This window comes from Haliotis asinina, chromosome 5, assembly GCF_037392515.1.
Source record: "Haliotis asinina isolate JCU_RB_2024 chromosome 5, JCU_Hal_asi_v2, whole genome shotgun sequence".
NCBI classification, from domain to species: domain Eukaryota; kingdom Metazoa; phylum Mollusca; class Gastropoda; order Lepetellida; family Haliotidae; genus Haliotis; species Haliotis asinina.
Genome location: NC_090284.1, coordinates 4661921 through 4674796, shown reverse-complemented (window position 1 = coordinate 4674796; position 12876 = coordinate 4661921). Strand labels below are relative to the sequence as shown.

Here is a 12876-nt window from a genome sequence, read left to right as displayed (position 1 = left end):
TGAAGCACCAGCCAGGCACAATACACACAGGTACACATCAAGGATGATCCAAGTAGAGAAGTCCTCATCAAGTTTAAAGCACGATTTCACACACTTTCGACAATGTTTTAGCCTATATTATATATCCCGGGTCACATGCACTCACATATGCAATAACAGACCCTACGAATTGCCTGACATTGAAAACTGAAACTGTTCCAGCTTTCAAACAGACAACACTTGCCATTATATGAACGTAAGCATTTGTTGTGTACATTGAAACGCGTTGTTGTCGGGATTTGCCGAACTGTATGTTTTGTGCCAGGCATAACCGTCTGCTTCAGTGGCAAGATTCACAAGATGGAAGATATGAAGGCGAGTTATCTTTGCTCGATAGTTTCTTTTAACTCTTCAAAATACAATTTCAAAAACCTTCAAGTCTTCATTGCTGCCTTTTAAAAATGTTCATAGAGAATCACAGATTAAAATCGCTATTAACCGTCTTTAACGATGGTTTATACTTATTTAGTTACAGTGGTGGAGGCACACCCATGTACATAAACGACCATTTCTAACAGCAAAATATTCTCATACGCTTTGAAGAACCTGTGTTATGATGAATGATATGAAGCATTAGATTTCTATTGATAAGACTGATGTAGAAAATTCACAGTACAGATGCGTGTGTTAGTAATATTTCCACAGAACTACAGAGTTTGAATACATCTCACATGTTCTATTTCATCATATTTACAGATTTTATAACTGTTTACAGAAGTTGGAATGGCTGGTTGATAGTGACAATATATTGGTTAACATCTTGTTAACACAGGAGCTATTGGACGTGTAGGACGCTCCCAGGGTATGAAATAATGCCTTTAAATAGAAGCATCAACACTACCAAACCGTTCTGGTTGTGGTTCTAATGGATAACGTGTATGCCATGAGGGAGTGAGTACTTTAATACTAGTTTTCAAACATTACCGCATACCAACAATTCTATCTATTTTAATTAATGCATGTCGTTATCACTAAGTTTTATCTCCTCATACTGTACGTTGTCTCTGTTGTCTGATACACATCATCTGACATGGAAAATCCAAAAAACACAAGTCAGTATCAAGTTAAATACAGACATTAATTATACGACCTCTGCCTGTGGTTTTAACAGGTTACAAATACATCGAGAAGGAATGAAGTTACCACGCCTTTGTGTTTATGGATTCATATTATGAAGGAGGACACCAACACTGATATCACTAAAGCCATCATCTACTTCCTTCATCATCAGACTTTCTCCTCTCTCTGCAGCTCTCATGACGTCCTCTAATCTCTTTAAGTTATTGCATGTCGTTATCTTTCAGTTTCATCTTCTCGTTTTGTGCGTAGTCCAGGTCTCTGTTACCATCATCTCGTTCCTTCATCATCAGACTTTCTCCTCTCTCTTCGGCTATTTTGGCGTCCTCTTCTCTCTTTATCACATTAAACACATCCCATCTGGTTGACAGCCAACCTCGTCGGAACATATGCCTAGTTAACGCTGACACAGATATAATTCCTGCAAAGTTGACTATCATCGCCAGGGTTTTGACTGGGAACAGTTGGCCATCAGCCTCTGAGTAAAATGGAAAGTGAACAATCGCTGGTATTCCCAGAAGGCCGTCTCCAGCAGCCACTCTCAGAAAGAGGCTAAGGATGTAGCCGGCGAGAGAGCCGTAGGTGTTGGTAAACCCTATCCAGAGAACGCAGGTGAGTTGGGGAAACAGGATGACGTACATGAGGTCGGAGCACAAGTAGAAGAGTCCATATACCGACTTCACCATGATGGCTAGGACGCATGACAATGTACCAGTGACGAGTATACCTCCTCTCAAGATCCAAACCACTTCTCGGTCGCTGGCCTAAAAAGGACATTGATATTAACATTTAGAGTTTAAGATATTTCATAATATAAAACTACGATGCCATATTATACTGACACAATATTCAAAAATACCTGTGGACGTATGACATCTTTGTAGATATTCTTCGCAAAGATGGTTCCACTGGAGAGGACAGAGGAGTCGGCAGATGACATGACAGCAGCTGCCACCACGCCAAGTCCCAGAACTGCCACCGGAAGTGGACACAGGTAGTTGAGCACCATGGGAAGGATAAAACTGTGATATTCTTGTGGTATTGGGATTTCGCCTTCGTATGATGTCGCATTCCAATCTACAAAATGAATTTATAAGTATCTGATACATGTAACGAAAACGAATAACTGTCAATGCCAACTGTGTATGTGCAATTTCATCTTAACGACTTAATGAGTTTGTGGATGACCTCTTAAAGTTGTTGTAAAATTATCATTGACACCCTGACCTGCTGCTGCCCCGACTATTCCGATAGCTGCTGGGGGTATGGCTAGTAGTAAGCTATTAACCGCTGCCACAATGGAACCTGTCCGAGCAACATTGGGTGTTTTGCAAGCCAATATTCTCTGGTAGAAAACCTGGATAAAGAGAGGATGTCAATATTGATATAATGGCCATAGGATCCCAGTTATAACTGATATCAATCTGTATATAGTATCTAATGAAACAGAAAACGCACGATGCATCTTATTCATGCTGGAGGATGAAGCATGAATAGTAGTAGTTTGTCGTAGAAAAGAACAAGGAAGAAAGACACTTGCCAAGACAGACAGAGACCCTTTTGTGGGCAGCTCACTCACACACATATCATGTCGGTCGGTTTGCGACGCTCAAATTCCATTCACATTTAGTCACACTGCCAAATCACACTGATAAGAAAGGATCGAAAGCGTCTGTGTGTTAACAGAACCATTGTACTGCTGGGTTCACGTAATGGTCAAAAACTGCAGTTTATACACAATTGAAGAAACCGCGCACAAGGAGCAACTACACTAGGCTATTTCAACCTTGAGGCTTCCATATTGGACATACTTTCCGGAAATAAGTAGTCGGCGACTATGATTTGATATAGGATGTAAACAAATATCTTGAATACCTGCCATGTTAGACCGCCACCCAAGATTTGACAACAGAGATCTGCATATACACCAATTTTGTTTGTGGGCATTTCACCCAGCCACGTGTCCTGGACTCTGGACACGTCAACAGAGGGATGGAGGAAGGCAAACGGACATGACACAATCTGGAACATATACAACACCCTCAAATATGACAGCAGTGAGTCAGTCTTTGAAAACAAGTCCGCAGGCCAAAGGTAATGGTGGTTGGATATTTCTTGACAACTAAAGTAGGTACCCTTTCAGTTTTTCACTTTTCGCCGCGAAGTTGCTTTTATCTTATCAATCGTTTATCCCAGCCAGTACCATTTGTGTTTTGAGTTACATAACATACTCAATCCACTGTCAGAGGACTGTCACTCTTACACACTGTTGACCATAATCTCTGTGAAATTTTAGTTCCTTCCTAAACCTTTCATGCCTAAATTTATTCCGATTATTAATGTGATGTATATTATTTTCAATATTTTATATATCATGCTACACGTTCCTTTAATTGTGAGACCAAAATGTCTCTTTGGTAAATAATCTTATTCTAGCTAATTCTATTTTTTCACATTAAATAACACCACCGCCCACAAAGACATCTTTACAGTAACAATTTGAGGTTGGTCTTAATATAATATGTTTACCAGTCCCACGATAAGACAGATTAGCTGGATGACATCAGTGTAGGCCACAGAGTAGAGCCCTCCTATAAAGGTGTAGAACACAGCGACGCAGCTGGACACGATGATGGACAGAACGGGGTCCAGGTCCAGGATAAGAGACATGGTGGACCCTGTCACGCACGAGATAAACGATACATATTATCATAGTTGTATATGTTTCACACACATTATTCTTCTGTTCGTATCGACATTATTCATATTTCGGATCATAATTTTTCCTTTGTATGCCTGACCCTCGTGACTGGAAAGCTTAACAAAAGGTGCAAGGACCGACCTCCCACTTGAGATAATCAACACTGGTGTTGATGGCAACATGTCTGCGAGAGGTTGTAATAAGTACTAATTAGGAAATATTAAGTCCTAATTAGGAGATAAAAAGGTTCAGACTGTGGCACTGGGACGTTTCCGTAGATAGGTGAAACTCAATGATAGCAGGTACGTATTTATCATTTAAATTAAGAACTGTAACAGTGTTACCCAGAGCTGACAAGATGGCTGCTGTCCAGAAGACGTCTCCCATGAACTGCGGGAAGAAGAGCAGACTTCCGGCGCGGTCTCCCAGCTTCTTCTGTATTGGGTCAAACATGGTGATATATCTTCCTTTCCTCATCTTAGGCGCATAGAACACTCCAACTGTGAATACATTTCTATTCTGTTGAAAACATGGTTTAAATATAATGTACTGAACAACAGAAATGTTGCAATTTCACTATGTATAATCGTGAATGCCTTTTACAAATAGTAGTTTGAAACTCTACACTTAGAGCAAAGTAGTAGAAGCTACATGATTCTGCTCTCCTTGCGATAAGTTTGCAACAATTACCCACTTTAAATGATGTATGATTGAGAAGAGTACTTGATGAAGCTGCATCTTCCTAACCCGACATTTCTAAATAAATATTTAGTACTTTTATATAATAACTGAAAGCAGAAAGGGTTGGATACTTGGGACGTGGTAAAGTCATGGTATCGAGGATATGTCCCAGACAGATTGTACTGGATCAGCAATGTAAATGTCGTCCTGTCAGGTGAGTCTGCAATTACTCCCTAAGCTGTTTCCTGGTGAGAACAGCTCAGTACAAGCTGATACGTGCCGCAGGAACTGACTGAACAATCAAGGGAAGGCTTGCTCGGATGTTTACTGGTTTACTGCCTGACCTGTGTTTGCAATGTCCGTCGATAGTTTGTTAAGCACTGACTCCATATATCATTAAGCCTCTTAATAAATCTAGGGTAATGCAACTGTTAAATCGTATCGTTTATCTTTATATGTTATATATGTTATAAGCATACATTATATGTCTGCATATTTTTACTGTGTGTTGTTGAAATCCTCCCACACCGGTCATCCGTCCGGGTTAGAATATTGATCTTCAGTTTACCCCTACTTGTTGTCAGAGGCGACTAACGGGATCTGGTGGTCAAGCTTGCTTGGTTGACACATGTCATCGGGTCCTAGTTGCCCAGATCAATGATCATGCTGTTGATCACTGGATTGTCTGGTCCAGGCTCGATTATTTACAGACCGCCGCCATATGGCTGAAATATTGCTGATTCCGACGAAACTCACTCACTCACTCACCAACGACCATGGATAAGCTGTACAAAATGGGAGCATTGGTCCAGATGAGGCCACTGTATGCCATGGCTTCCGCAGTACCGTTAATATAGCCTCCTCCGATGTTGGTTGCTAAAGAGGTGTTAAAATACATCATCATTAATCATCCATAATAAACATTGTAATAATATTTACCACTCACACTTTGATTAGGGTCACAAATATTCACAAGTTTACGTAAACATAGATTTACAATTTGAAATTGTATCCATTTAAAATTTGATACATAATAATAATTAAGTTATCCCCTCTGGAGGCAAACAGACACTTATGCATGATTATCATGGCGCCAATCAACCATCTGCAAATCATCAAACGTATCACTGACAAATACACAACACCTGTAAACAGCAGGCATGGGATCCACAGGATCTGAATAACATACTGAAACCTAGGATCAATGCTTATAATAAGCTTACATATGTAAACCGCATTTGATCCCAGTTCGTAGTTTTCTGCTGAATCCATGATTGTTGATTTTTGGCAAAGTGTCAACAGTATTTTCTGCAGACATGCGAACTACATAGTTTTTCAAACACCAAAATCAAAGATAAGCTTCAATGTCAGGTTGTTTGAAGTCAACATAATGTATAATTATCTGTTTTACTACACAGAACAACTGTATGGTGTTGAAATATAAAATATAAAAAATATCGAAAATAAGGGTAATGTAACCTTTCATCGATTTGTTCTTATGGAGTTGGGCTACAGCCGCTTTAGTCAGCGACTATAGGGATGGAGTGTGTATAGATGGAGTCCATACACGGAGCCAAACTACCATGGTCCAAATTGTCTTCGCATTGTGGCTGAATTACAATATCTCTAAGTCTCAGCTAATTCTCCTAAAAGTCAGTTAGTACTAGGTACTGACGTGGACCAAAACCCGTTATCAGTCATGGTAGACCTTACACATAGCAGTCATGTAAAAGTAGTTCCTGCACATATCAGCCAGAGTACCTGTAGTACCTGCACCTAACTGTCAAGGTAAAATAACACCTGTATGTGGCGTAACTGGTGGTGTAATTGAAGTACAATGCGTGACGGTACAGGTAAGTTGTATCTACATGGTAACTATCAAGGTAACACTGTTACCTAAATGTGAAATGTCTGGACAAGACTGGTACCTGGACCTGATTGACACGTTAACCGAACAGCTGAAAGTGACAGGGTAATAGTACTTACATGTGACTATCAGATCACTGGTAGTACTTACATATGACTATCAGATTACTGGTAGTACTTACATGTGACTATCAGATTACTGGTAGTACTTACATGTGACTATCAGATTACTGGTAGTACTTACATGTGACTATCAGATCACTGGTAGTACTTACATGTGACTATTAGATCACTGGTAGAAGCTACATGTTACTGTCAGATAACTAGTAGAAGCTACATGTTACTGTCAGATAATTGGTAGTACTGATAGGTTACTGTCAGATCACATGTAGTACCTACTACATGTATTAGTCAGAGCTATGCATTCCTCAAATTACATGGTGGTGGTACTTGTTGTCTCCATACCTGCCTAACTGTACCTATGTTGTATACCTACCAGTAAGTGTGAAGGACGCCAACCATAGGCCCATGCTTCTGTTGGCCACGAATGATTCTTCTGCCCTGTTAGATCTGCTTTTCCTGGCGGCGATGATGCCAATGATGAGGATGACGATGTAAAAGACGATGACGGAGATGAGCCCAGGGATGTTCACGGCCATGATGACGTTTCGTTAGGTCGTTATTGTCGTTAAGTCTCTCACACGTTTTCTGCTGAATTTGTAAATAAAGTGATAATCACGAGCACCATTAAACCTGCATGATGCCAGAGTCAGTCTGCTGACGATATCGTACTGTAATTATGCAAGTACAAAGCAAAACCGTCACAAAACGTTCCTCTCTACAACTGCAAGCTCCCCGCGCCGATACCACGAACTTTTAAACATAAGATGTACCTTTTTAAACTTCAAACGTTTACACTCTGTTATTAGTAGGTTTTAGATAAGTTTCAATTTTTGCAAGCTTCTCAGCTCGTTTCATTCTTTTGGTCCGTCCTGATTTCCGACGTAGGTAGACTGGGTTCTGTCGCATAAGTGTCGTGTAGCGCAGCGCAACTAAGCAGGAGAACTAGGAAAAGAAACTGCTGACAAATCTGAAAGCATTGGCGTTAACTTTTGCTACGGCCTTGGGAAATTATGTAGGGGAAAAGACCATACAATGTCCAGTGATTCGAACTACGAAGTTTCTGATCCCATGTCGGACGCCTTGTCCGCATGAACAAAGACGCCGGTACTTGTAAGGATGTCGTGCCTGTGTGCTACATATTGTCATAAACAACTGATAGAAAACCTATGTATTCTGATTCTAGTCACACTTGGTTTGATTGTATATTTGTCAGTGCATGCTTCTGATTGGTCAAACTTACATGAAAATTGTCACAACTACCCCGTCTCCACTACGCCACAATTCCTCTACAAGAGATTGGTAACGTCCATTACAAGATGTCATAGGCTACATTTTAGGGTACCTTGATAACATCCCAAGTTAGAAATGTTTTTTACGGATTTGTTTAACTAAATTCAATTTGAAGGAACATTACAAAACATTTATAATTTTAATGTGTTCATTTAGTCTTGTAACGTTTATGTAGAATCATTATATATCTGGGATTGAATAAACAATAGTGGTAGTTGTGCCTTAATGTCATACAATATGGGTCAGTTCATGACGCTTCAGGGAGTACTATTTCCCAGCTATAATCACTGATCCCGGCAGGTAGTTGGATCGGCAACAAGAGAAGAGAAGTCACTGAGGAGATCTCGTATTCCTGAAGAAATGTATAGTGTCATTCACTGTGCCATGCCATCCCGGTGATCATATAACATGCTGTCGTGGAAGGCATTAACCTAACTGAAATGGAGAGTACAGACAGGACTAATTCACCAAATATATTCAACCAAATTAAGAACTTGACTCTTTCTAAACTGACTCCCACAATGGACGTATTGTGTGCATTGCTATGAGACAGATGTGTATGATAAACATTTGTCTTGGTACATTACATTAAGAGTACTTTGGCATCATTTTACTGATGTCCTCTGACGTTCCATGATCTCAAACACAAACTCTTGGAAGAGAATAAATCAAATGTTGAGTGTGATCTCTCGGGGTGTGCGTGACAGCAATTAGACTGACTGACTGACAGGCGGGGAACACCAGAGATGGACTTCACACATTGAACCAGGTGTAATTGTGTCTTTCAGTGGACAGAAGAACCGGATCTCACTGAACTCGTCAACGATTGTGTGTCCAAGGTCCTGGACTGATTCGTCTGTTGACGAACTCGTCTTCTCCATTCAACCAAAATACCTTCCCGTCTGGGCAAGAAAAAGGTCAAAACTGGTACCGACACGGCATGAGAATCAGTTGCGATCGACCGCAACCATTACGCCGCATCCTGCAACTCGTGGTCAAGCTCACGAACACAACGCTAGACTTGAGGTTCCCGTGCGATAGGACGTGCAGCCCCAAAGATAACCACGTGACTAACAGATCGTTGCATTTCATACTATTTTCACGTTTTACATCGGTTGTAAGACCGTAAACAAAGAGCCTACGTGTTGCTGTGTGACACCACAAGTAGCTAAAACATTTACCCCCTCACAATTACTTCCAGTAACGAGGGTATTAGCTTCTAATTTTGTTGAGTATGGTTGGCGAAATTTGTATGATTAAACATAGGAAATTATGGCAATACGTACAGATAAAAAACGATTAGTAAGATGAGAATTAACTATCGAATCTTGACAAATGTTCCAATTTATGTATCAAGCAATGCGTGAACTTATACCTGTTTTCCGATATTATAATTTTGCTTAAAGCAAACATCTTTGTTACTTGCGTTAAATGAATCTGATTCTGCAAATTTGGCCGGAAACCCAAAGCTCAAATGGTCGTATAAAAACACCTCACCTATCTTACAATCGTAATACAAGAGCGTGTTTCTTAAACTCACTACTCATTATACAACGAAACAAGCATATTTCAATATGATTACTGATGATAATTCAATGGATATGCAACTTCTATACACGTAATATGAATGAAGGTCCGAATAAACTGAGTAGGAATGTGTTGTACTGTATAGTGTGTTTTACTGTTCTTTCAATGGATTTTCGCGAATAGCGAACTACGGATATAACGAACTAATTTCAGTGGTCCCTTGTGGTTCGTTATAAAAGTATTTTACTGTATTTTGCGAAAGGCGCCGTTTCGACATGTATATATAATTTGTAAACATATAACACAGTACTTACATTCGGCTGGATGCAGCTCAGCAACGATCCTAACTAGAACATACCGGTAGGTAACACTGCGAGGTCGAAATTGCTGACATCCTATTTTGAATACCCGCACCAAATGCCCATTGTACATCATGTTACAATGCCATCTCGAGTGTTGGGTGTTCATTCATTGCTTTGAATAGTGACGTTAGGCACTGTCATTAAGCGAACATTCAACTTGTATTCATCTGTTCGCAGTGCCTTTCGGATATTTGTGACTACATATCGTGACTAAAAAACTTTCATAATAAATAAAAGCAAATTATAAAACCGTCTCAACGAAGGACAGTAAAACAACTAGACCATCACAGATTTCAATAATTATTTAAACTTAGTAATTAAATCTAAAACATATAACAATAGATGACAATACAATATACAAACAGGTACTAGTATACAAATGAAAGTACACCACCATACCAGGAACGATGGGCACCTAAGTACATGGACCCTACCTGCATTTACACCATCCCTTCAGATGGTATAATTTTTGGACAATCTAACAATAAATAAAAATAACATATATACTGAGATAAGAAATAGTGGTAAGTTAAAAGTTACAGTAATTGTTTTGGGACTTACATACCCACTCAGGAGGACTATGTTTCACTGTATTTTAACGAGGTACAACCACTAACAATATCAGATGCATATGTTTATTTAACCTACCTGTCATTAAAGATTTACATAACATTAACCACACTTTGTTTAAAAATTTAAATCGTTTAAAATGATAATTTAAGCTAAAAATGCTCCTAGTGCATGGTCTACATCTATCCCTTGTCATAGATTAATGAATACAGTCAAGACATGCATGACCTTGATTTTCGCATCAGAAGGATACAAAACGGAGGATCCTCACCTTTTAACAAATATCTCGTCAAATATGGACTGACAGTCCAGCTACATGTAACGGGTAATTGCTTTTCTTTAATGTAAATGTGTTATATCTTGTGTGTCCCACTTCTGTAATAGATCATTGATAGAAGAGGCATTTTTTGATTCGGAGTATGGAATAAGAAGTGGTGTCACAGATTTGTTGAATGCCACCTTTGCAACAAGATCGGCTATAGTGTAGCCAGAAATTCCAGTTGGCTGGGTAACCAACAGAGGACGATGTCGTTTTGACCAGTAAAAAGTTCATTATATAAACTCTGTCAAAAAAGAAACGCAACCCCTGTCTTCAGATATTAAAAAGTCGTTTGAATAAAGTTATTGCTTCCAAACTAAATTTTATTCAAATGTATTGAAATTATACACGCATGTAGTGAAGATTACCATCCAAACAACAGCATTTTCACGGATATGTATATGTTATTGCTTATTCCGTCACAACGCATGAAATGACCCTGGTGACTTCGCACAAAAACAAATGCACGTGAAAATCATGAAGATGGCAGTTGATGTAGGGGTGTATAAAAGCTCATGTGCTTTCGCATTTTATTCATCCATCCAGTGTTAAAAAGGCCACGATTGAGTGCTGCCGACCGAAATATCGTCATTGGTCGTCTTTAAAGCCGGAGAGAGTTTTGGAACTGTTGCGTCGCACCTAGTGTTCACAAAACCACGGTATCCCGACTTTGGAGCCGCTACAACAACTTCAATTCGACCAATGATCGCCCGAGAAGTGGAAAGTCAAGTATCACCCCCAGTTAGTCTACAGTTGGTACCTGTTGATTTGGTCAAAGGATAAATAAAACAGTTGTTTCAACACAATAACATCACACCCACCCAAAAAAACAAAACAAATCAAACAAAACTGGAGTGACACAAAACAGAGATATAGTCTGTGAGGTTTAATGTTCTGTGACTAGATTTAAGTCAATCTGTAATATATTTGTTATTGGTTTTCTGTCATTCGATGACAGTTTTTGCAAGCATCGTATAAAGGGGATAAAATTTTAATAGGGTTGAAATACTACCTAAATACTTCAAGTACGCCTCACGCCTTGTCTTTGTAACCGCTTTAGAGTGATTTAAATTATTTTGTAAATCCAATTATAGAATATAACTGTTAATTAGGTCCCATCGCTGTGTTTGTTACTTTCACGCCGCTATCTTTGAAGGATTTTCGGCACTTCATCACAGAAAAAGATTTTTTACGACGCTTTGGTCCTAAATGAGGTGAAGGCTGCTGTCATATTATTTTTTAAAATAGAACTTAAAGAAAAAAATGGCAGTGGACCACAAAATTCAGTTCAGAATTGAACATTCAGATTAAAATGAACAAAATGAAATAGAAATTGTTTTGCATTTATGTGAACGTAATGGGGAAAATGTTTTCTATATTGTCAACGATTTTAGACTAATAGGTTAGTGCTGAAAGTCAGTGGACCATGCGCAGTTTGCTCAATGGAGAAGCTCTGGAAGTATATTCTGCCTTATCTATTGATTGGGTTTATGATTATCAAACTGTTTAGAGGACGTATAAATCGGTTCTTGATGCTTACAGGCAGACCTCAAAGTCTGCCAAGAAAAGAGATGGTCCTACTTTCATTACGTTTGCGAGGGGGAAGGAAATTTTGATTGGTGCTAATGGCGAGGTAGATTGTCGTGATTTCCTCCATGATTGAAGATTACAGGTTATTGACAGATATAACATCATACATGGGGCCACGTATGATTAAAACCAGCGGAATGTACATGATATCTACATATTAAAATGAGGATGCACAAGATAATGATACAATTTCTTACCGGAGAGTGCTGTAAGGAACGCACAGAGAACAAGCGGGGTTTTCAGGCAGGAGTTCACAGGTTTAAAACTCAAGCCCGTTAAAGCTTGTTAGAAGTCAAGATCCATTTAGATCGGTTCTAAAGATACTTTTGGTTTTCTTTTACCTTTTTGTCTACATATTGCCAAAACACAAGGCTTATCGATATTCAGATTCCTATTGAGAATATGCTTTGAGTTTGGCACATGAAATTCCTTTGGCAAGTTATTTGGTTGAGTCATTTCCTTGGCGATAATCTGCAACATGATAAGAGTTGAAGAGCTTCAAGTTGATTGTTTCATGAGTACAACCTGTCGCGTGTGTCAAATGGTTGGCAAACCAGATCAGAAACACCATCCACACTATTGAGACTCATTCCAGATATTCATGAGCCTTTCAGCACGTTCAGTATCGGTTCTGTTGATCCTTTGACCATGTCAGGCAACCAGGGTCATCACTATTATGTGAACTTGACACAGCTTCGAGAGTCTGTTCCTTTACGGAAAACTTCCGAGCG

General features: G+C 39.3%; 1 protein-coding gene across 1 annotated transcript; it reads right to left on the bottom strand.

Moving 5' to 3' along the window:
- Positions 1-1319: 1319 nt before the first annotated feature.
- LOC137284626 (high-affinity choline transporter 1-like) lies at positions 1320-7023 on the bottom strand. The gene is made up of 8 exons (XM_067816517.1): positions 6861-7023; positions 5267-5374; positions 4162-4317; positions 3646-3794; positions 2992-3138; positions 2344-2473; positions 1976-2193; positions 1320-1880 (listed from the first exon to the last, which is right to left on the bottom strand). The coding sequence occupies exons 1-8, from the start codon at positions 7021-7023 to the stop codon at positions 1320-1322; spliced, it is 1632 nt and encodes a 543-aa protein (XP_067672618.1).
- Between the last annotated feature and the right edge of the window lie 5853 nt (positions 7024-12876).